The sequence below is a fragment of the Garra rufa genome, chromosome 18 (assembly GCF_049309525.1).
Source record: "Garra rufa chromosome 18, GarRuf1.0, whole genome shotgun sequence".
Lineage (NCBI taxonomy): Eukaryota > Metazoa > Chordata > Actinopteri > Cypriniformes > Cyprinidae > Garra > Garra rufa.
Window position 1 is genome coordinate 23,705,781 of NC_133378.1, and position 25,040 is coordinate 23,730,820.

At 35.6% G+C, this 25,040-nt stretch overlaps 1 protein-coding gene across 1 annotated transcript; it reads left to right on the plus strand.

The window, feature by feature from the left end:
- Positions 1–11,407: 11,407 nt before the first annotated feature.
- Positions 11,408–24,178, plus strand: ttll10 (tubulin tyrosine ligase-like family, member 10). The gene is made up of 11 exons (XM_073822684.1): positions 11,408–11,696; positions 13,848–13,947; positions 14,158–14,276; positions 14,351–14,471; positions 14,600–14,676; positions 15,253–15,439; positions 18,697–18,868; positions 19,380–19,520; positions 19,961–20,077; positions 23,034–23,127; positions 23,415–24,178. The coding sequence occupies exons 1-11, from the start codon at positions 11,408–11,410 to the stop codon at positions 24,176–24,178; spliced, it is 2,181 nt and encodes a 726-aa protein (XP_073678785.1).
- The last annotated feature ends 862 nt before the right edge of the window (positions 24,179–25,040 follow it).

The window sequence follows — 25,040 nt, forward strand, 5'->3', positions numbered from 1 at the left end:
TCTGAGATGCACTTATATGTATGTTTGATGTTTTTGCTCACTGTATTTTGTTTCAAGGAATTGCATCATAATTCTTCTTTACTACAATATGCATATTACCGGAGTGGCCAAGTGAAAAGCTAGATCAGAAATGGGCATGATAAAAGGATTTTTGTCACATGCTGATTACCCAGCACTACGATCCTCCAGTGTTACCATGGTAACTAAATTCCACATGGAAAAAAGCCAACAGTGTTCACATTGTAACAGTATGTTGATTAGTTGCTTTCCAACTAACTGCTGGTTTGCAAGTAGGCGCACTATAGAGCAACAAAAGTGTAAATAGCATCCATTCTAATGTGTTAAAAGGTACAGAAATAGCGCAAACACTTCAGACTTTAATTGAGTGTGTCTGAGACATTTCTTTCGATTGTATCAGATCAGTCAGGCATGTTTTCAGCGGTCAGGTAAGGTGTATGTTAATGGCTGTCAGTAAATCTGGGTCTGGCTCTGCTGCTGGCCTGGTCATTGTGTTCATGTGACTCCTCAGTGGGTCGACCGGAATGCCTGGCCTCAGAGCAAAGCGAGATCCAGTTACATGTGAACAGAGCTCCTTTTTAACTACCTCAATTTGCCCTGTTCTGCCAGGACCTCATTGTGTTGCTGTGGAAAGCACACTGCCAATGAGGCCCCTGTCATAGTGAGGTGCAAGGACAGCAGGACAATGATACGTCAAAGAGCTTTTTACCTTTATGCACCTATGTACTCAAACGCAAACTACTGTGAATGGCCATATGAATGATTCATTTCAAGTTCAAATGTAAATTGACACAATGGCTCAATAAAGTTCTGATACAAAACCAACACAATGGCCCTTTATTTGCAATTTCTGTTATCTCTGAAATATTAGTCCGTCACAGAAGGTTTTGTCTGCTGCTATAATGCAGCATTTGGCACCCAACTTTGACATAGAAGGACCTTTTAAATCTCTTTGTCATCGGTTAGAGTAGTAGCACAGAGACTAAAAATAACCATGGTCAGGATTACAGAAGACCTTTAGTTCATTTTCTGAATGTACATTTCTAATGTTTTGGAAAGTAGTCTCTTATGCTCTCCAAGGCTGCATTTATTTGATTCAAAATATATTTAAAACTGTTACCGTTTTGTATTTGAATATATAGTTCAAAATCTACTTTATACCTATGATGGAAAAGCAGAATTTTAAGCAGTCTTCAGTGTCAAATGATCCTTCAGAAATCATCCTAATATGCTGATTTGATGCTCGAGAAACAAAGTTGAAAACAGTTGTGTAGTTAAATATTTATTGTGAAAAAAATGAATAAATAATTTAAGTGAAGATACTGTCACTTTTGATCAGTTTAAAGTGATAGTTCACCCAAAAATGAAAACTGGATGTTTATTTGCTTACCTCCAGGGCATCCAAGATGTAGGTGACTTTGTTTCTTCAGCAGAACACAAACAAAGATTTTTAACTCAAAGCGGTGTAGTCTGTCAGTCATATAATGGCAGTGGATGGGCACCAAACCTTTAAAAGTAAAACAAAACATAAGTATAGTAATACTAGTAAATTTTGACCTTGTGGGACATTTTTTAGGTCCCCATGAGGAAACTAGGCAATAAATCATGCAGAATTAAATGTTCTGGAAAATCAAAAAACAGGTTTCAGTGTGAGGGGTAGTTTTGGGTGTAGGGTAAGGGGATAGAAAATACAGTTTATACAGTATAAAAATCCTTACGCCTATGGAATATCCCAATAATAATAGGAATACCTGTGGGTGGGTGTGTACCTGGAATTCCCAACATTATGAGGACCAAATGTGACCCTGGACCCTGGTAATAAGGGTCAATCAAATAAATACTGAGAAAATCGCCTTTAAAGTTGTCCAAATGAAGTTCTTGGCAATGCATATTACTAATAAAAAATATGTTTTGATATGTTTACAGTAGGAAATTTACAAAATATTTTCATGGAACATGATCTTTATTTAATAACCTAATGATTTTTGGCATAAAAGAAAGTTCTAAAATTTTTACCCATACAATGTATTTTGGCTATTGCTAAACATGCCACTTAAAACTGGTTTTGTGGTCCAGGGTCACAAATGTCCCCACAAGGATAGTAATACCAGTAAATTTTAACCTTGTGAGGACATTTTTTGGTCCCTTTAAGGAAACAAGCTTATAAATCATATAAAATGAAATGAAAAACTAAAATGCATAAGGTTTAGTGTGAGAGGTAGGGTTAGGGTAAGGGGATAGAAAATACTGTTTATACAGTATAAATACTATTACGTCTATGGAATATCCTCATAATGATAGGAATACAAGTGTGTGTGTGTGTGTGTGTGTACCTGGTATTCCCTACATTATGAGGACCAAATGTCCCCACAAGGTTAGTAATACCAGTAAATGTTGACCTTGTGGGGACATTTTTTGTTCCAATACGGACAACGGCTTATAAATCATATTAAATTAAATATTTTGAAAATCCAAAGTAGCAGAAAATTTTCTATGAGGGGTATGTTTAGGTGTAGGGTTAGAGTGGGGGATAGAAAATACAGTTTGTACGGTATATAAACCATTACGTCTATGGAATGTGTACAGTACCTGCTATTCCCTATATTATGGGGACCGAATGTCCCCACAAGGATAGTAATACCAGTAAATTTGAACATTGTGAGGACATTTTTTGGTAACACTTTCTATGAATCCCGTATTTATAATATATTATAAGGGTATTCTTAAGGCATTGTAATGATTGTATAATGCTGCATAAAAAAAACTATAATATGTTATATCATCTCATGACTATTCATAAGAACAGTTTTAATGTATTATAATATTTACTTATTTGTGGTTATAACTTTTAAGAGTATGATGATTTATAACACATAATGAACACATTGCATCCACTTAAAGGAGTAGTCCACTTTCAGAACAACAGTTTACAGATAATTTACTCACCCCCCTGTCAACCAAGATATTTATGTCTTTTTTTCTTCAGTCGTCAAGAAATTATGTTTTTTGAGATAAACATTTCTGGAAATTTCTCCATATAATGGACTTGGTGCCCCGATTTTTGAATCAAAATGCCGTTTTAATGCAGTTTAAATGCAGCTTCAAATGGCTGTAAATAATCCCAGCCGACGAAGAAGGGTCTTGTCTACCGAAACGTTCGGTCATTTTCTTAGAAAAATATATTTTTACATACCTTTTAAGCACTGAAACTCGTCCAGCACTAGGGCTTGTAGTACGCGTTCCCGACTTTACGTACTGCGTCCATCGTGCTCCGTAACGCAGCGAATGCTTGAAGCAGTCCCATCACCTGACTCGCCGATTGTTTGTAACAGTGGACCAGATGTGGTCCAGTCGTGACAGCACTGAGATTCCTGTTCCGCTGGAAATGGCTGGCATTTTCCACACTTGCACCACCATCTCGTCTCGTTTGAACGCGGTCTGCCCGAGGCTTGTGTCGCCGCTGCGGCTGTCGCAGTTTTCTCTCTCTGACTGAGTTCATCGTCTGTGTATTCCGGCTCAAAAAGGTAGGAAACGGTGAAAAACTCCATCTCATGTGCTCCTCCAGCTTCAACGTCGTCCGACATCGTTGTACTTTATGTTGTACCTTGTTGCTAAAGAGTGTTTGATTGCGTTGCACTTCTCTCTTCTCAAGTTCGCTTTGTAAACACTGGGTCTGTAGTTTCGCTTACGTCGCGCGTGACCTTTCGACGTGAGTACGTAAAGTCGGGAACGCGCACTACAAGCCCAAGTGCTAGACGAGTTTCAGTGTTTAAAAGGTATATAAAAATTTATTTTTCTAAGAAAATGACCAAACGTTTCAGTGGATAAGACCCTTCTTCGTCGGCTGGGATCATTTACAGCCATTTGAAGCTGCATTTAAACTGCATTAAAACGGCATTTTGAAAATTCAAAAATCGGGGCACCATTTAAGTCCATTATATGGAGAAATTTCCAGAAATGTTTATCTCAAAAAACATAATTTCTTGACGACTGAAGAAGAAAAGACATAAACATCTTGGATGACAAGGGGGTGAGTAAATTATCTGTAAATTGTTGTTCTGAAAGTGAACTACTCCTTTAAGTTACCATGGATTATACTTCTCATAGTTATAACGTGTTATAGGTCTAATATCTTGTCATGTTACTTATATTACTTTACTTAAAGCAGACAAAGGCCACTTATAAGTAATAATAATAATAATATTTTTTAAGATCAGGTATAAGATCAGATGAATGTATAATATGACACATTTGCTTTTTTGGTCCCTATGAGGAAACAAGCTTATAAATCATACAGAATGAATTATTTTGAAAATCTAAAATACATGGTATTCCCTACTTTTATGAGGACCAAATGTCCTTGATTAGTAATACCAGTAAAGTTTAAAATTGTGAACATTTGTGACCAAACATTTTTGGTCCCCATAAGGAAAACGGCAGATAAATCATATAGAATTAAGTATTTGAAAATCTAAAATAGCTCAACATTTTTTGATAGGATTACCATTGTGTGTGTACTGGTATTCCCTATATTATGAGGACCAAATGTCCCCATAAGGATAGTAATACCAGTAAATTTTAAAACTTTAACCTTGTGAGGATATTTTTGGTCCCCATGAGGAAAACATCTTATAAATCATACAGAATGAAGTGTTTTAAAAATCTGAAATAGCAGAATCTTTTCTGTGAGGGGTAGGTTTAGATGTAGGGTTAGGGTAAGGGGATAGAAAATACAGTTTTTACCATATAAAAACAATTATGCCTATGGAATATTCCCATAATGATAAGATTACCAGTGTGTGTGTGTACTGGTATTCCATATATTATGAGGACCAAATGTCCCCACAAGGGGAACCAGGAAATTGTAACCTTGTGAGGATATTTTGGTCCCCCTGAGGAAAACAGCTTGTAAATTATACAGAATTAAGTATTTTAAAAATCTGAAATAGCAGAATCTTTTCTGTGAGGGGTAGATTTAAATGTAGGGTTAGGGTAAGGGGATAGAAAATACAGTTTTTACCATATAAAAACAATTATGCCTATGGAATATTCCCATAATGATAAGATTACCAGTGTGTGTGTGTACTGGTATTCCATATATTATGAGGACCAAATGTCCCCACAAGGGGAACCAGGAAATTGTAACCTTGTGAGGATATTTTGGTCCCCCTGAGGAAAACAGCTTATAAATTATACAGAATTAAGTTTTGTGAAAATCTAAAATAGCAGAAAGTTTTCAGTGAGGGGTAGGTTTAGATGTAGAGTTAGGGTATATGGATATACTTTGTACAGTATAAAAGCTGTAACACCTATAAAATATCCCCACAGAAAATGGAAACCAGTATGTGTGTGTGTGAACACAAAATATTCAGTTAAAAACCTCATGAATATTGCATAGTGTTATGTCACCAGAATCTCAGGTATTCTGGTGTTAATGCAAATCTCCAGAGTAATCACATTTTTGTGAGAAGTCACATGGCTTCAGGGTGAGATCCTGTTTGAAATCCATAATTATAATTTAAAGTTAATAGCCGAGATACACCCAGACAGGATCTTAAATGCTGCCAAGTGCTCAGTTGACTCATTCAATTAGAAACATCTCTTATAAGTAGCAAAGGTGTTTCCCGGGTGCTTTCCTATCATGCTAGTGTAAGTTACACCTGCAATGCCATTACTTCAATGGCACAGCACATTGTAAATGAACATTTCTTCGAAACTAAAAGCTTATAGATAAACTGTTTATGAGAAATAAATGAGTTATGTAGATGTTCAAGTGAAGACAGCAGGAGAGTCTGCCATCGCGTGACATCACAAGAGAATTCCACATTGCCGGAAACACAGTGGAGAATTCCAGCACCGGTCTGTGCTTGCTCAGATGTAGTCAAACTAGATTCCAACCAACAGAGGGTGAGGTTAACCTAGGATTGCTAATGAAGTGGAACGGGCTGTCAAGATGAACACGTGTTTAAACGGCTGTGACATAGCTTAAGGGTGGATAAGTAGTAGTCATACTGATAGGGAACTCCAGGATAAGTTTGCCGAGGGTTTTTTATCACAACTCCTAACCACATATTCTCGATTATTAAGATCATTTTGTATCCAACCATAGCAAACGCTATGAGGCGAGCCTTAGTGATAATTGTGATGATCATTAAGTGATAAGGGTTTTATATTTACTTGAGCAGTTTGTTGTATCCGACTGCTGGAGATTATTGAGTCTTGGTCCTGTGCTTTTTAGGATTAAATTTTGTAACGGGCCTTTCGTTCCTCATTTCATTAATGGTCATCCTTGTACAAAATAACAACGTCCCCCCTCATTTACTCCACTGATACACCAGTTAATCAAGTTCTGGTGACTGAGAAACAAGCTATTGTTGGCATGGCATTATGACAATAAGATGACATCACTCTTTCACCAACTGTTAAGGGCATAAAAATGCATTGTTTCTCCCATTATGACTCAAAGTTACAGTGAGAAGAAAAAATTTAAAAGCGCACATTGGTTTACTGTATGTACATAAATATTTAGTACTTCCTGGTTGATGGTAATGAAGAGGATAGGTCTAAAAACCAATATAAGTCTCTCTCTCTCTCACACACACACACACACACACACACACACACACACACACACACACACACACATAGTCATAAGCAGATGGTGAGCCAGGGGAGTTACATGGCTGTAAAACAAACCTGTTTTCTTTGTCCACCTACACAGCACTCTGTACACAGCCTCTATCAGATTGCAGCCTACTGGCAAGGTGTGGCTGAAACCAGCAATGTACTAACATACATAACTACAAGCCATATCTGACGACATGAAGCTACTGCTTTAAGAGCTTGTGGCCTCAAGTAAAAGACAATAGAAAGCATATTCACGTGATACTGAAACTGTTTTTTCTATACTTTATACAATTAAATTGTTTATATAAATTAGGAAATTAATTAAATTAGGTTTGCACAGGGTTTAAAAGTGTTAAAATGTATTTATCACCTGCTTTTTAATGGATGAGTACTTATTCTGTTAGTATATGTTTCTTGAAATGGGTGGTGTAGAATTAGTTCTTTCCATGAATTCTTAATCACACTGGATTAAAGACGAAACTATTGCGATTGTGTGGAAGCCGGTTTAAGGGGGGAAAATATGTCAAATGAGTATCAGGAGTGGGATTACAGTTAACTGCCACTGGTGTCTGGGTGTGTCTTCCCAAGTTGGTTGTTATAAAGAGCAGTAATTTTCACACTTTCTGGGAGACACCCTGAAATTTAGGATATGTGGGAAATAAATAGCACCTCTGGATATAAAACATGTATAAGGCTCCGTCCACACGAAGCCGGTGCGTTCCCTATCCGATCATTTTTTTTTCCCTCGTTCTAAAAAAAGTTCCGTAAACACGAAACCACTGAAAACGGTGTAGTATATATGCCAGACCAGTATGGGGTGCTGTAATTCTGCCATAGAGATACACTATACACGGAGAAGAAGACTTTGAGCATGCGCATAACCTTGCGCGCTGTATACGAACTAAGAAGAAGATGAAGATGCGAACATTATCGCTTGTTGCTCATAACAGTTGCATAGAAGCAATAGATTTTGCTGTAATAAAGCTAGTAGGCTTAGTAGCAACACGAACACAGTCATGTAGTCCGCCAATATTGTTGTTGCTGTTACGTGTGACGCAGCCGACACGTGATGTGATGACATCATCGTTTCACAAAATATACGGATTGGCTGTACACACGAAACCGCGAGGGTGTCGTTTTCAGATTTATCCACTTTGGGACCCGGTTTCAAAAAATAGCGGTTTCAGTCTCCTAAAACGCCGGATCCGTGTGGATGAAACGCCAATACGATAAAAAATGTATACGTATACAGCGAAACGCGTCTCCGTGTGGACAGGCCCTAAATCAATATCTAAATTCACAGGATCTGAAAAAATACATCAAGGTTAACGTCTTTATCCAAAATGTGGAAATTAAAATCTAATTATATCTGTCAAATTAACTGAAAATGTAAGAATTTTGAAACAATTTAAACAAAGAAACAGATTTTGCAGATTTTGCACTTTTTCCAGTTTAGGGCTGTCATGATATCAGATTTTTCACTACATTATCGTGGCCTTTGAGATAACGATATATACATTTGAAGTCAAAAGTTTACATACACCTTGAAGAATCTGATAATAGTTGAATTTATAAAAATTATCCTGTTCAAAAGTTTACATACACTTGATTCTTAATAGTGTGTTGTTGTTACCTGAATTATCCACAGCTGTTAAACTGCCCTCTGTTGTTCAGAAAAATCTTTCAGGTTCCACAAATATTTTGGTTTTTGTGTATTTGAACCCTATTGTATTCTCCAACAATGACTGTATGATTTTGAGATCCATCTTTTCACACTGAGGACAACTGAGGGACTCATATGCAACTATTAGAGAAGGTTCAAACGCTCACTGATGTTCCAGAAGGAAAAACGATGCATTAAGAGCCGGGGTGTAAACTTTTGAATGGAATGAGGATGTGTACATTTTTCTTATTTTGCCTAAATATCTTTTTTTTTTTATTATTTAATACTGCCCTTCAGAAGCTACATGGATCTCAAATTCATACAATTATTGTTGGAAAGGGTTCAAATACACAAAATGCTGAAAAACTAATGAATTTGTGGAACCTGAAGTATTTTTCAGAAAAACAGCAGGCAGTAACTTTTGAAACATTTTTATAAATTCAACTATAATTTTCTAATGTGGACTGTATATGAACGTCTTTTATGTGAAATATCTTATTCAGGTCAGTACTAAATTAAAAATAACATGCAATTTGTATGATCCCTCTTATTTAGGTAAAACAAATAACATTTTGCAGATTCTGAGAGGTGTATGTAAACTTTTGACTTCAACTGTATATATCTTATAGAAGCCTGTTTCTGCCACTAAAAAAAAGTAATTGTGACTATATTTCACAGTTCTGCCTTTTTTTCTTGTAATTGAAAGTTTACATCTCACAATTCTCACTTTTTTGCTTAGAATTGGGAGACATAAATGTACAATTTTGGCTTTTTTTCTTAAATTTTTCTCAGATTCTCGCATTTGAGAAAAAAAATGTCCGAATTGCAAATATTTATCTCACAATTTTGAGAGAAAAAGTTTATATCACACAATTCTGATTTTATAACTTACAATTGTGAGTTCATATCACAATTCTGAGAAAAAAAAGTCAGAATTGTGAGATAAAAAGATGTAATATCCTTTTTTTTAGTTGCGGAAATGGGCTTACATAGGATATCTATAGAAATCTATAAAAAAATATATACATATATGACCAGTGAATCACAGAATGTTAAATGCTAACCGTTTAAAATAGAATAACTACATATTTGTACTCTAAACTTGCATTATAGCGTCGATCGAGTGTTTAATATACCTTTCTAAGTAAGTGACTCTTATTTTATAGTGATAAAGGTAATGTCGATTTGGATTGCAATATCAATATATATTATCCATATGAAAATACCTGAGATGGCTTGAAGAACACAGATAAACCACATACTGTTATAATTGTGTGCTGATTCTCATCATGTTTAATAAAAAAAAAACATTTCTTCCTGCTTTTTATTAAGCTACAGCGACAGCGGGATGCCTTTGTCCATATAAGGGATTTCCTGAAAGTCAAGGGCTCTGATTACTCCTATGAGTCTTGCTTGTGGACTTTCTGTGCAAGAGTGCCCTCCGCTGTCAGGTATGAATTAAATAAATCACACATAACGGCGCATATTATTATATGTATACTGTTCATTTTAAGATATTGCCAATATCTGTATATTCTGACACCCTTAATTACCACAATAACATATTACGTTATCTAAATATCATCAATATATCACGACGCCTGTATTCCAGTTCACTGTTTGTGATGCTGACTGTAAAATTAATGTACTATGCTGATAATATGTTTAAAATGTATTAATTAAACAAAAGTTATATAAAATCATTTTAGTACTAGGCATAACTATGTGCACGTGTTTTTAGGACTCTCATGCAACACAAACACACAATTAGATATGAATATGAATGTCTGTTTACTGTCTGTCTTATTAGATTAATTGCATAGAGACAGGTGTGTTTGGGTTTGATATTTATTGAGGGTTTGTTCTTTGTTTGATGTTTTACCTTTGTGCTTTGCTCATGGCAACACGATCCTGAAAAACACAAAGAGGCCTTTATACGTGCCAAGAAATTAAACCTACTGACTAAGAATTTTGTAACAGGACATTCATCCATTTTGAAAATTAGGATATTTGATGTTATAGAACAACATAAGAAAAGAAAAACCAGTACAGATTAATTGTGTTTTGTTTTAACCAACAATAGATCTAATTTCCCCGTGGCTAATTATGCTTTTACACCTAATTGAACACAATAGCTTAAGAGAGATAAAACAAATGGCATCAGTGCACACAATTCACTCTGCCTGAAAAATGCATTCTCACATTACTGTAATGCCAAAACAGTGATCTGCAGGACAATTAATAATGAATGGTGTTAGGCTGGAAACACTGGGAATCATTTCCTGGAGTGATTCTTTTGTTCTGAGATTCTAGCCTCCAGTAGTAGCTGTTGCTAAGACACCCATTTCCTAGGTAACAAGTAGTTGTTTACATTGGCCTGGCTAGTTTGGTCAGCACTGAGTTAGCATGCTTCAAAAGTCTTTAGAGTACATGGACTGAATAAACAATGTTAGACTGCAATATCATACAAACACGACCAGTTTAGCTGCTTCCAGAGGAGACAGGAACTTTTAAAAAGAGGAACGGAAGAATAAACACAAAATCAGTGTAAGTTTAACAAAATTTGTATTTACTAAATTCAAAGTAGCTGCTAAGCTAATACATCATTTTACTTTGTTTAAATAGTATCTAAACAATATCTAATGTGTCTTAGAACTAACTGATGTTTTTAATTGTGCAATTGTATTAATTAAAAAGCTAAATTAAATTAAATTAAATAAATTAATTAAAATTTGTATTTACTAAATTAAAAGTAGCTGCTAAGCTAATACATCATTTTACTTTGTTTAAATAGTATCTAAACAATATCTAATGTGTCTTAGAACTAACTGATGTTTTTAATTGTGCAATTGTATTAATTAAAAAGCTAAATCTTTCTACTATAATGTCAATGTAGTTCCAAGGTCATTTTCTCAAGTAACTCCTCTGTTTTATTCCAGTGACCACTATAAATACCAAGCTGAAACGTAGCCATGCGTATCTGATGTTGCTTTTTTTCTGGATCACTGGCTCTCCAGAGGTCAGTCGGGCAGTGTTGGTGGAAAATCCTTTTTTTTTTTTTCTCAGTAGATCCAGGCTGGTTGGAGGGGAGTGACTGTGATGTCATGTAAGAGCTGGGTTGAGCCCCGTCAGCACGGAGGAGAGCCAGGTGCTGGACAGAGACAGGACACACAGCATGTCCTTGGAGACTCACGGCAGACGATGGACGACCAGGGCCAGTCAGACGAGGAGGAGAAGGGCAGGCCGCTAAATGCTGGGGTCGAGGTCGTGGTGCCACAACATGCGAATGAAGCTGAAATGCAGAAGGAGACACAGAAGAAGACAGAGAGGAGAAGGCAGGTCACTCAGAAGATACACAGGGTAAAACTTGCGGATGGAGCCCTGCCAGGTGTGTAAGAGTGTTGTTGTAGATGGGGAGACACTTGTGGATTCTGTACTGTAGTTTAATAGTCAATGCACTATTAGCATAGAGATGAGAAAATGCTGTCCATTTATTTGGGGACACAGTATTTGACTGATCTCAACATGGCTAGGCATGAGGCAAAAACTTCCATGTAAAACTGTTTGTGTTTGGTTACTGTTTTGACTGAATATATTTTAAAGGGATAGTTCAGTCAAAAATGACAATTCTGTCATTAATTACTCACCCTCATGTTGTTCCAAACCTGTAAGACCTTTGTTTATCTTCGAAACACAAATTAAGATATTTTCATTTGAAATCAGAGAGCTTTCTGACCCTGCATACACAGCAATGCAACTGACATGTTCAAGGCCCAGAAAGTTAGTAAGGACATCTTTAAAATAGTCCATGTGACATCAGTGGTTTAACCATAATTTATGTTACATAATATATTCTTTTCTTTTCTTCCGTGTCAGTCTTTGAAGTGTCACAAATATCACATGGACTATTTTAATGATGTCCTTACTACCTTTCTGGGCCTTGAATGAATCAGTTGTGTTACTGTCTATGCAGATCAGAATGCTCTCGGATTTCATCAAAAATATCTTCATTTGTGTTCTGAAGATGAACGAAGGTCTTATGGTTTTGGAATGACATGAGGGTCAGTAATTAATAACAGAAATTTCATTTTTGGGTGAACTATCCCTTTAAGTATTATTTATTTATTAATATCCACAACTTGTTTAATAAGGAAAAGATTACTGAGTACACCTATAAAACACTGTAACCTGTAACTTGGAATAATACATATGTATGATTTGTATTATTTAACAGATTTTTATTATTTAAGATTTTTAATAGAAGATTTTATTATTTAAAGAAGTCTCTTCTGCTCACCAAGCCAGCATTACAATTTAATTTTTTTTTACTATTTAAAATAACTAATTACTATTTGAATATATTTTAAAACAGTTTCGCGTTCTTAAGATTTTGACAGCGGTCTCTTATAATCACCAAGGCTAGTTATTTGATTAAAAATACAGTAAAACAATAATTTACCATTTAAAAAAAAACTATTCTATTTTATAACTGATTTGTTGTTTTCCCCAGGATTCTTTGATAAATATAAAGTTTAAAAGAACAATATTTATTTAAAATAGGAGTATTTTATTATTATAAGTATAATTTTCTTTATATACAGTACCATTCTAATGTAATTTATTCCTGTGATTTCAAAGCTGAATTTTAGCATCATTACTCCAGTCACATGATCCTTCAACTCATTCTAATAGTCAGATTTTCTGCTCATAAAACATTATTATTATTATTATTTATTATTATTATTTTGAATAATAATAATTATACTGAGTCCAAGCGTTTGAATGGTATACTGTATAACGTTACATTAGCTTTTTCTATTCATCAAAGAATCTTAAAATAAAATGTACTGTTTTAAAAAATGTTTCTTCAACAACAAATCCGATATTAGCTTTGATAGCTTTGTTCACAGGAATAAATTACATTTTAAAATAAATTTATATAGAAAGCAGTTATTTTGAATAATAAGTTATTTCGCAATATTACTGCTTTTGCTATATTTTGGATGAAATAAAAGCAGGCTTGGTGAGCAAAAGAGTTTTCTTTAAAAAACATTAAAAATCTTACTGTTCAAAAACTTTTGACTGGTAGTATATAATACTTCTGTTAAATAATTTATATAAAAACAATTGCAACTAATTTTAATACACATGTATTGGTAGCACTGATACACTTTGAAGCTAAAATGCCACAGTATTTGCAAAATGACTTATTTAATCAGTATTGACTGACTGTATTGGCTTAGTGCCAGTAAACAAACTAGACAACATGATACAGGGTTAAGTCTAGTCAGGTGTGCACTCATGGGTCAGGAAGAGGAGGTGAGATTAATTAAACACCTTCTCGGATCAGGTGTCTCCCACTACTGCAACTTGGATCCGCCCCAGCCAAAACACTACACGACATTCACAATTTTTAAAAGGACCGTTACCAATTTTCCAACCAATTTATAATATAATATAATGTAAAATGCAGTGCATGTATTATTTGAATGTGTTTAGAAAGTGAAGTTTATTTTTTATTTCTTGTGTACATGATCAGTGAGTGTCTCCTTTGTTGAGAGAGACAAAGACAAGCGGCTTGAGGATCCTAGAGGCCCTGGACCCTTCTTCTACTTTGGGGGGAGCAATGGGGCCTCCATGTGAGTGATTTTTTCCATGTTGTTTTAATATGATTTAATATGAATTGTGGACACATTGTAGTTTTGGTGTTTGTTTTGGTCTTTTAATCTGCAATGCCCATGAGAGGAACATAAGATGATGAATGAAAAATCTTTTCGATAATTTATCAAACCATTTTTTTAAAACCTTTCAAAGATGACACAGATATCTTGGTGTGATCTGATATTTAGAGTTGTATCATATTGTGAGAGTCGAGGCTGGCAGCGCATATATGACAAAACCAGGACGGACTACAAGCTGAAGTGGTGTGAAACTAAATCACCTGCTGCCTACTACAGCTTCAAAGCAGGTGATCTGTTTTGTTATGTCACGTTCACAGAAATCATGAAAAAAGTATTCTACCCTCTATTTATTTTCATTCAGGTGGCCAGTTGATTTACCAGATACCCAATAATAAGGTCCTGACCACTAAGATCGGCCTTCTGAACAGCCTACGGGAGTATGACAGAGTCAGCAGCAAGGTCAACTATGGACGTGGAAACAGGTTATAAATGGAAAAAACCTTTTTGATAGTACCAGCGTAACATAACAAAATGTGTAGCCACTGCAGTATTCTTCTCCTTTATTATTTAAGTGCTGCATCTACATACAAAATTTGTTTATGTGTTGCAGGAGGATGAAGCTGGAGGATTTTTTTCCTGTTACTTTTCGTATGGATATGAAAGACGAGAGAGAGGCTTTCTTCAATGGTAAGACTACAGGTTAAATATATGGATGGATACAGTAGATAAAAATATACTGTTGATACCTTTGAAAAGTTTGTGGCCCTTAAGATTTTGTAAAATTATTTTGAAAAGGTTTTGACAGTGATCTCATATATTTACCAAGGCTACAATTTAAAAGAACAGTATTTCCTTGAAATATGAGTATATAGGAGACCTACGTTGTTACAAAAGATTTCTATTTTGAATAAATGCTGTTTAGTTTAACTTTTTATTCATCGAATCCTAAAAAAAGGATCACTGGTTCAAAAAAAAAAAAAAAGCACTGATTAATAAATCATCATATTTTAATGTTTTTTGAAAGATAATGTGACACAGAAGACTGGAGTAATGGCTGCTGAAAATTTGAATTAAAGTATATTCAAATACAAAACTATTATTTTAATTTCTAACTTTTTACTGCATTTTTAATCAAATAAACACAGCCTTGATAAGCTAAAGAGACTAAACTTTTGAATGGTAGTGCATATATGTATAAATTCCTAACTTTGGAAATAAACACAGTACTGCGTCTAATGAATGCAAAATTGATGTGGCCTTCAGGAATATGCAATGATAAATCCAGCATGTGGATCTGCAAGCCCACAGGCCTTAACCAAGGCCGTGGTATTTTTCTACTGCGGTCACCAGAAGACATCACAGCATTCAGAGAACGACTGCAGAACACAATGGAGCAGCAGTCCAACAGGAAGTCACCTTTCAATTTGCCACAAGCTCGGATTGTTCAACAGTGAGTAAAGCTGACAATTTCAAAAGGTCACATGCTCTAATTATATGTAATCATGCTGTGAATCATGGCCTCAGTGTCCTATAATCCTGCCGAATCCATGACCAACCCCACAGGCATCAGTCAAAAAGATCTTGATGTCTACATTCTGAACTTTTCATTCAGAAATCAGTCAGCATCACAAAATACAGTAGCTTTACCACAGAGTAAGCTAACAAGCGTCTTCTGCTCTGTAGGGAGGGAGAGATCAGGTCATGAGCTAGTTTCTGTCATGCTAGCTAGATCTTTCTTTTATTATTGAGGTTGTCAAGCAACAGCATGTCAAGCAAGTAAAGAATGCACAGATTTTACACAATAATAAGAAAATAAATAAATACTAAAATACTAGTTTGTACTAGTTTGAAGTCAAAAGTTTACATACACCTTCACTGTAAAATCCAATAGTTTACCTTACTTAGATATACTTAGTTATCTTTGCTTATTTGCTATACTTACTAGGTTGTATTAAGTTACAGCTACTTTCAATGCAAGTAAAACAATTTACTTACTGCTTTGAATGACGCTTACTTAAAATATTCAAGTAGCCACAAAGGTACCAATGACATTAATAAACTAGTGAGAGGCAGCAGTGCACTAATATGTTGCTAATTTGCAAAATAAAAAAAGAAGAGGAAAATAAAAGTTTTGAGGTGGGTCAATAGTTAATCTGCAGTTATTTTTCACAAGTTACATTCACTAATAACCTGACTTCATAAATTGATGTTGATTTTCATAAAATGTTGTTTGTTTGTTTTTTTATCTACCATTATAGTGATTAATGTTCCCTTTGGTTGGGCACTTGGAACTTTGTTTATTTTATTGTAATGTAGTTTCCTATTGATGCAGCAATGCAACATGGAATCATAATTTCTGATTTCAAGGGACGAAAAGTAATACGCAGGTTGCTTTTAGAAAGTAACCTATTTAACTAAATCATTAGCAAATATACTTTAAATATGTATTAATGATCTTTTACAACTTCATTGTTCTTCATAAACACCTTGAGAAACCTAATTTGGTTGAGACAATCATTTAATATTTGTGGTAATGTGTTCAAGTCACAGACAGACTTCAACATTCAGCATGCGAATCATAACAATGGTAACAATTCAATATTATTTATTTTTATTAATTGTGACAATAACCATTTTATTGTTTTATTTGCTCTTTTTGTTGTGCTACTACTGACACAAGACAGAAAATAAAATTAGCAAATAAAAACAACAACAGTAAAACAAACCAATTACATAATTTATGCATGCTACAATGCACTCTGGGAGTCAGTGAGCAGCTGTACTAAGTCAAGAGTAAACCTTAAGTAAAGGATCAAGTAGCCCCTACAGTTCTTTTTTAGTTGCTAGAACTCTCATGTAAGTAAACTATACTAACTAAGCATTTGTCAGTACAACATATTATTTCTATTTCACTTTACCTAGTTTTTTTAAGGCAATCGGTTTGCATGCTTTTTTTTAAGTAAGCCCAACTAATTAGATTTTACAGTGTTGTAGAATCTGCACAATGTTAATTATTTGACCAAAATCATACAAAATGCATGTTATTTTTTTATTTAATATGCAACTATTACAGAAGGTTCAAATGCTCACTGATGCTTCAGAAGGAAACACGATGCATTAAAAGCCGTGGGTTGAAAACTTTTTGAATTTGAAGATCAGGGTAAATTTTACTTATTTTGTCTTCTGTGAAACATGTAAGTATCTTCTGTAGCTTCTGAAGGGCAGTACTAAATGAAAAAAAAATATTATATTTATACAAAATAAGAAATATTCTGTTCAAAAGTTTTCACCCCACGGCTCTTAAAGGAACACTCCACTTTTTTTGGAAATAGGCTCTTTCTCCAACTCCCCCTGAGTTAATAAGTTGAGTTTTACCGTTTTGAAATCCATTCAGCCGTTCTCCTGTTCTGGCGATAGCACTTTTAGCATAGCTTAGCATAGATCATTGAATCCTATTAGACCAATAGCATCACGTTCAAAAATGACCAACGAGTTTCGATATTTGTCCTATTTAAAACTTGACTCTTCTGTAGTTATATCGTGTACTAAGACCGGTGGAAATGCAAAGCTTCAATTTTCTAGGCTGATAAGATTAGGAACTACACTCCCATTCCGGCGTAATAGTCAAGGAAGTTTGCTGCCTTAATATGGCCGAAGCAGGAGCAGTAATACCACGCAGCACATGTGCAAATGCTAAACTAGCTGGGAACTCATTTCTGATAATACTCCGCCTGCTTCGGCCATATTACGGCAGCAAACTTCCTTGACTATTACGCCGGAATGGAAGTGTAGTTCCTAATCTTATCAGCCTAGAAACTCGCAGCTTTGCATTTCCAGCGGTCTTAGTACACGATATAACTACAGAAGAGTCAAGTTTTAAATACAACAAATATGGAAACTCGTTGGTCATTTTTGAACGCGATGCTATTGGTCTAATAGGATTCAATGATCTATGCTAAGCTATGCTAAAAGTGATATCGCCAGAACAGGAGAACGGCTGAATGGATTTCAAAACGGTAAAAATCAACTTATTAACTCGGGGGGGGAGTTGGAGAATGAGCCTATTTCCAAAAAAAGTGGAGTGTTCCTTTAATTCATAGTTTTTCCTTCTGGAGCATCAGTGAGTGTTTGAACCTTTTGTAATAGTTGCATATGAGTCCCTCAGTTGTCCTTAGTGTCACAAGATGGAGCTCAAAATCATACAGTCATTGTTGGAAAGGGTTCAAATACACAAAAATGCTGAAAAACCATAGAATTTGTGGGACCTGAAGGATTTTTCTGAAGAATTGTGCACAGTTTAACTGTTCAGGACAAACAAGGGACTCATTACCAATTATCACTAAAAAAGCTGTGGATCATTAAGTTAACAACAGAGTATTATGAATCAAGTGTCTTTAAACTTTTGAACAGGGTCATTTTTATAAATTCAACTATTATTTTCTCTTGTGGACTATATGTAAACGTCTTTTATGTGAAATGTCTTATTCAGGCCAGTACTAAATAAAAAATAACATGCATTTTGTATGATCCCTCTTATTTTGGTAAAATAATGAACATTTCGCAGATTCTGCAAGGTGTATGTAAACTTTCACTTCAACTGTATTACTAAATATTTCTTAAATAATAGCCTGACATATTTATGTTAAAATCAACATACTGAAATGCATTTTTAATCACTACAAATTTTTCTCTTCTGATTCTTTTAAGGTACATCCAGAAGCCTTTGCTACTAAAAGGCCGGAAATTTGATGTACGATCATACTTTCTAATTGCTTGCACCTCACCGTACATGGTGTTTTTTCGCCATGGTTACGTCCGATTGACATGCAACCTTTATGACCCAAACTCTGACAATATCACAGCCCACCTGACCAATCAAGTAAGTATAATTAAAAGCTTTCTGTCATTAATTACTCAACCTTCATGTCATTCCAAACCTGTAAGACCTTCGTTCATCTTCAGAACGCAAATGAAGATATTTTGGATGAAATCCAAGAGCTTTCTGAACCTGCATAGACAGCAACACAACTGACATGTTCAAGGCCCTGAAAGAAAGTAAGGACATTGTTAAAATAGTCCATGTGACATCAGTGCTACTCTCGTGAACATGCATCGAAGACTGACATGGAAGAAAACAGTAGTTGATTTGTTATTTTTGTTCTTTACACACAAAAAGTGTTTTCATAGCTTCATAAAATTACGGTTGAACCACTGATGTCACATGGACTTTTTATTGATGTTCTTACTACCTTTCTGGGCCTTGAACATGTCAGTTGTGGGGTCAGGTCATTAATTTATAACAGAAATTTCAATTTTGGGTGAACTATCCCTTTAATAATTTGTATATTGCTTGTATTCAGGGTGTAAGATACTGCAATTTCTTGTTTCAGTACATGCAGAAGAAAAATCCTCTCTACAGCCTGCTAAAAGAGGAGACTGTTTGGTCCATGGAGCACTTTAATACATACATTAATGAGACGTACATGCTGCCAAAGGGTTTGCCTAAAGACTGGGCTCTGGGTCCTTTTGCAGTAAGTTTGAGTTTGATAATTATTCACAGATCAACAAAGCAATATGTTGAAATCAGTATTATAGGTTTATACTAAGTCATATTATCAATAATAATTAACTGCTAATATCTGTTAATCTAAAAAAAATACAGTAGGAATGTTTGTGTGTATTTTTTAAAGTAGTGACTGCATGTAGATTTATTCAAATTACTTGAAAGGATGCAGATGTACCGTTGTCATGGCAACAATGGTTTTGGGAGTATATGAAATATTAAAAGGGGAAGCTCATCAAATATATTGAGAAAAATGAAACCGAATAGGAAAATACAAATGTGCTAAATTAAGGCCGGTATTCATTTTTGACAGACAAATATGAATTCTAAAACAAAGGAACAACATTTCAATTCGGTTTTCACTTTTTCAACAGCATCCTAAACAAATGTTTTCTTTTTTTCCTGCAGAAAAGGATGCAGCATATTATCATGCAGTGCTTTCAAGCTGTCAAAGCCAAGCTGGACTGCAAACTTGGTTACTTTGACCTAATTGGTTGTGACTTCTTGATTGATGAGGATTTCAAGGTGAGAAACAAAAGAGTGTTTATAGGAGCTTCAGGAGGAATGAAAATGTGTGTGTGTGTGTGTGTGTGTGTGTGTGTGTGTGTGTGTGTGTGTGTGTGTGTGTGTGTGTGTGTGTGTGTGTGTGTGTGTGTGTGTGAAGCCTAAAGGCTTACGGAGTCAGACACAGCAGATTAGTTTTAGAATTATCCACCGAATGTGGTAAGACGCATTACAAATATAAAGTCTTTATTTATCTCCTCTATAATCTCCTTAGTTTCTTCAAGACAATTATGATACAGTTTTATAATGCCGGCGTGATTCTCTGCAAACATGATGTTCAGAGGCCAGTTGTCCCCTATGGAGCATCCTAAATTCAATCCCTGCCAAGCAGTTGCCTGGCAACCCGTGTACTGTCAGCGTAAACATGCCGTCCCCAGGCCAGGCACATTCTGGTCTCCAGGTTACCGGATCATTATGGATTCACACATAACAACCAACAACATTTACATTGTAAAGCATGAACTCGATAATACTTGACACATAAAAGTATAACAGTACCTTGAGTCTTGCACTGGAAATATGCAATACTTAACATGCTTTCTGCTTCACTGATGTGTGCAAGTCAGTGTCAGTGTGTAATCTTGTTGTCATATATTTACGGTGTCATCTTCACAGCCAGTACAAAAATTAGCATGATGTACATATTTGTAGTTTAGGCGAGATATCATTGTACTTGATTACTGTAATATAAATAGAACAATTTTAGTAGGGTAAGACTGCCATCTACTGGCGAAATTCTGCTGTAGTTTTTTTTTTTTTTTTTTGGTACTTACACAGGAAATGGTGACTAGACATAAATATGTAAACAAAGGTCATATAGTTATTATTTGGTTTCTCTTTATATTTATTGTTTTGTGTTCACACATTGTTTTAAATGCATACCAAATATATACATTTTTGACCACCATAAATCTGGTAATCATTTTATCATCATAGTCTGGGAAGTCACCCAAAAATGAAAATTCTGTCATTAATTACTCACCCTCTAATCCCGTAAAACCTTAGTTCATCTTCAGGACACAAATTAAGATTTTTTTTATTAAATCCGAGAGACCCTGCATAGACAGTAATGCAACTAGAGAGGTAGTTCAAGGCCCAGAAAAGTAGTAAGTACATCGTTAAAATATGCTGTAGTAGTACTTTCGTAAACACGCATCGAAGACTGACACTGAAACAATTTTTTAATAAAGTCGTTATTTTTGTTTTTTAAGCGCAAAAAGTATTCTCGTAGCTTCGTTATGATCGTTCGTCACATGAACTATTTTAACAATGTCCTTACTACTTTTCTGTACATTCTGAACATTTCTGTTGTGTTGCTGTCTATGCAGAGTCAGAAAGCTCTGGGATTTCATCAAAAATATCTTAATTTGTGTTCTGAAGATAAATAAATCTCTTAATGCCCATTCACACCAAGACTGATAACAATAACTATTACTATAAAGATAATGTTCTAAAAATTCAAATGTAAGAGACAGTTCACACCACAACTATAATGATAACGATACAGGGCGACAATATAGTTGGGATCACTTTCAGAACATTTTTTTACAGCAGATGAACGATAAAACACTGACAGCTGATCAGACTTAATTCAAATTTAAAGGGCTTAAGCATTTGAAATAGCAGGCAACATTGTAGAGAAGCAAAAAGACATTGCACAGCAAACAGTAACATAAATCATAAAATTACCTCAGGAATTTAGCGTTGCCTGTTGAAAAGACCAGCATATGCTGGTTAGGTTAGGTTTTTTCAACAGGGTTAGTTTGGACAACATTGACTTGCCTCCTTTAAAGATGCAGTAAAAAAGAGTGTATTGTTTTTATTTTCACTACATTGATATTTTACAGATCAGATAGTTTAAGCTAGATTCACTGTTTAGATGAATCAGCATGCTTGAAACGTGCATGCTGAGGACATCTACTGGTTAAAGTCGTTTAAGTACAACAAAAACAGACAGTTATCGTTCACTGGTGTGGACGCAAATATAGTTATAGTTGTAGTTATAGTTATAGCTATTGGTGTGAACAGGCCTTGAGGGTTTGGAATGACATGAGGGTGAGTAATTAATTTTCATTTTTGGGTGAACAAAGCCTTTAAATCAACTTGCCCTGCTGAAAAAACCAGCATATGCTGGTTTTTTCAGCAGGGTGGTCTCGTGAAGAAAACGTACACAAAATGCAAAATACGTACCGCCATGTTTGTTTCATGACTCGGCCCTAAAAGAGTGTTTGTTTTTTTCCCTGGAACAGTTTTATGCGATGTTGGTTTTGTAGGTATCACCGCAGTTCATACTTGAAATGTCCATTGAGTGGTGGTATAAGTTTGCTCTTTGTCTGAACTACACCTAAACCTACCTGATAGTATGAACAAAAGCAAATGTGACGAAAAAACACAATCGCAAACATGCCTTTTTGGCTTGTTTTTCTATCTCGCATTTTTCAGCTCTTTCACTGTAAGTCGTGTTTTTGACAGAATTCGTACCCAAGGATTCTGCATCCTAAGTCAAAACATATGGAGCTGTAATCATAATTGTGTACAAAAACGTTCACAGTTTTACCGCCTCTAGTGTTAAATTCTGTTGGAAACTGCAATGATATGTACTTCCTGATGAAAAAAGCCTAGACTGATTGGCTGGTTTTAGCTGGTCGTAGCTTGTCAGCAGGCTGGTTTTAGAGGGGCTTTGGCCACTTTCCCAGGCTGGTCAAGCTGCTCTTAGCTGGTCAGACTGGGAGACCACCAGCTAAATCCAGCTACTTCCATCTTAAACCAGCTGAGACCAGCCAACCAGCCTAGGCTGGTTTTAACTGTATTTTTTCAGCATTTCGCATCTTGCAAAAAAGTTCCCACAGGTACGTTGCCATCATGAGACAAGGTAGCTTTAAACTGTGATGTGATGTGATGTGCTTGTTTTGGACAGGTCTGGTTGCTTGAGATGAATTGTAACCCTGCCCTGCATACTAACTGTGAAGTCCTGAAAGGTGTGATACCGCAGACAGTCAATGAGGCACTTGGTGAGTTAACTTTTTTAGTAAATAATAGCTAGGATTGTATTCAATATGTTTAATGGATACATCAATATTCAGACAGTTTAAATCATGTTTAGATCTGTATTATGTACAAACAAATGTGTATTAAATGTGCTGCATCAGCTGTGTGAAATGTGCAATTATAAATGAGATAAAAACCACCTTCTAGTTTGCTTGAATAATGCATACGTGTACAAGCTGTGAAAATTGGTTCCTTGTAATCACACTTGAGGTGTGACAACACTTGTGGGTGTGACATTCTTTTATTTTAGACCTTACTTGGGAAATCTTCAGTAAGTCTTGCTGTGGACTGAAACTGCTGCCACTAAACAGTCAACAAGATTTTCTATTGCTGTATAGTGGTGAGACTGTGGCCATAACCAAACAGAGACTCAAAACCACTGGTCCCTTCTCTACCCTCCACCCAAAGCGCAGCTCCACCAACATTAGCTCCAAGAAAAGTGTTGCCATTGCAACACAAACAGGGAAATCAACCAACAGGGCCTGCAAATATTCTGAAACTCAAGTTAAATGTCCGCTCCCTTCCACCAGCGTCCTCTCTTCCTCTACTTTGTCCAATACCATTCAACCTTCACAGAAGCCTGGATTTACCACTGAAACAACCTTCAACCTTCACAGAAGCCTGGAGTTACCACTGAAACAACCTTCGACTATATCCCAAAAGCCTGTGATATCCAAAGCTCAAGAAACAAATCACCCTCGACCACACCAGCCCAAGCCTGTGCGTTCTCGTGTTGAGCTTCAGCTCAGCAAGTGCACCTGGCAGCAACCTGCAATGATATCCAACCTCAACGTGCCTCCAAGTGCAATCAGGTCATTGTCTACACCAGCTCTGAGCAAAGGCTCAAACTCCACACAAAGACTTGGAGCTCAAAGCCGCCAGACAGACAAAATGGAGCACATGAGCTGCAACCTAAAAACATCCAAGATTCATTTGGCCGAGCCATACTCCCTCCAGACTGTGGGGACAGAAATGAAAGAGGTCAAAGAAAAGGAACAGGAAGGTGATGGATGACAAATAAGCTATAGTGTGATTGTTATTATAAGCAGTTTTTCTCAGAATAATGAGAATTTGTTTCTGCATATGACTAATGTTGTTCCTCATCACCAGAAGCATTCAAATGGATTCCCTTTTAAAGTTTACATTTTTAAAACTTGAACGTGACTTCCAAAAAGGGTATTTGTGTGTTTATTTGTAATACATAGACATTTTTCCTGAACGCGGAAGTCACGTCTGACTCTTAACCTGAAGAATGCTTTGCATTTCCGGTCTCCAGTCTTTCTAGTCAAATAGCGTATATTCCGAGCTGTTAACCTAATGTTAAACATATTAAAATGTTTTTGCAATGTCGCAATGACCATCATTTGCCAGTGCCTCACTCCTCGGTTTAGTTTATTAAGTGTGTAAATGACACAAAGATGCCGATGTTAGCTACATTAAAAACAGATGGACGCTATTTGAATGGGTTCGTATGGAGACCGGAACAGAAGAGCATCCAATCTGACGTTAGAATTCATAATGGCGGCACTCATCATTTACTCAGGAAAAGGGTCTATACAGTTGAAGTTAAAACTTTACATACACCTTGCAGAATCTGCAAAATGTTAATTGTTTTATCAAAATAAGAGGGATCATACAAAATGCATGTTGTTTTTTATTTGGCACTGACCTGAATAAGATATTTCACATAAGAGACATTTACATATGGTCCACAAAAGAAAATAATAGTTGAATTGAAAATGACCGTTCAAATGTTTCATACACTTTATGTAGTGATAGTTGTTCATGAGTCTCTTGTTTGTGATTAACAGTTAAACACCGTTTTTCAGAAAAATCCTTCAGGTCCCACAAATTCTTTGGTTCCCTTCCGAGGGAA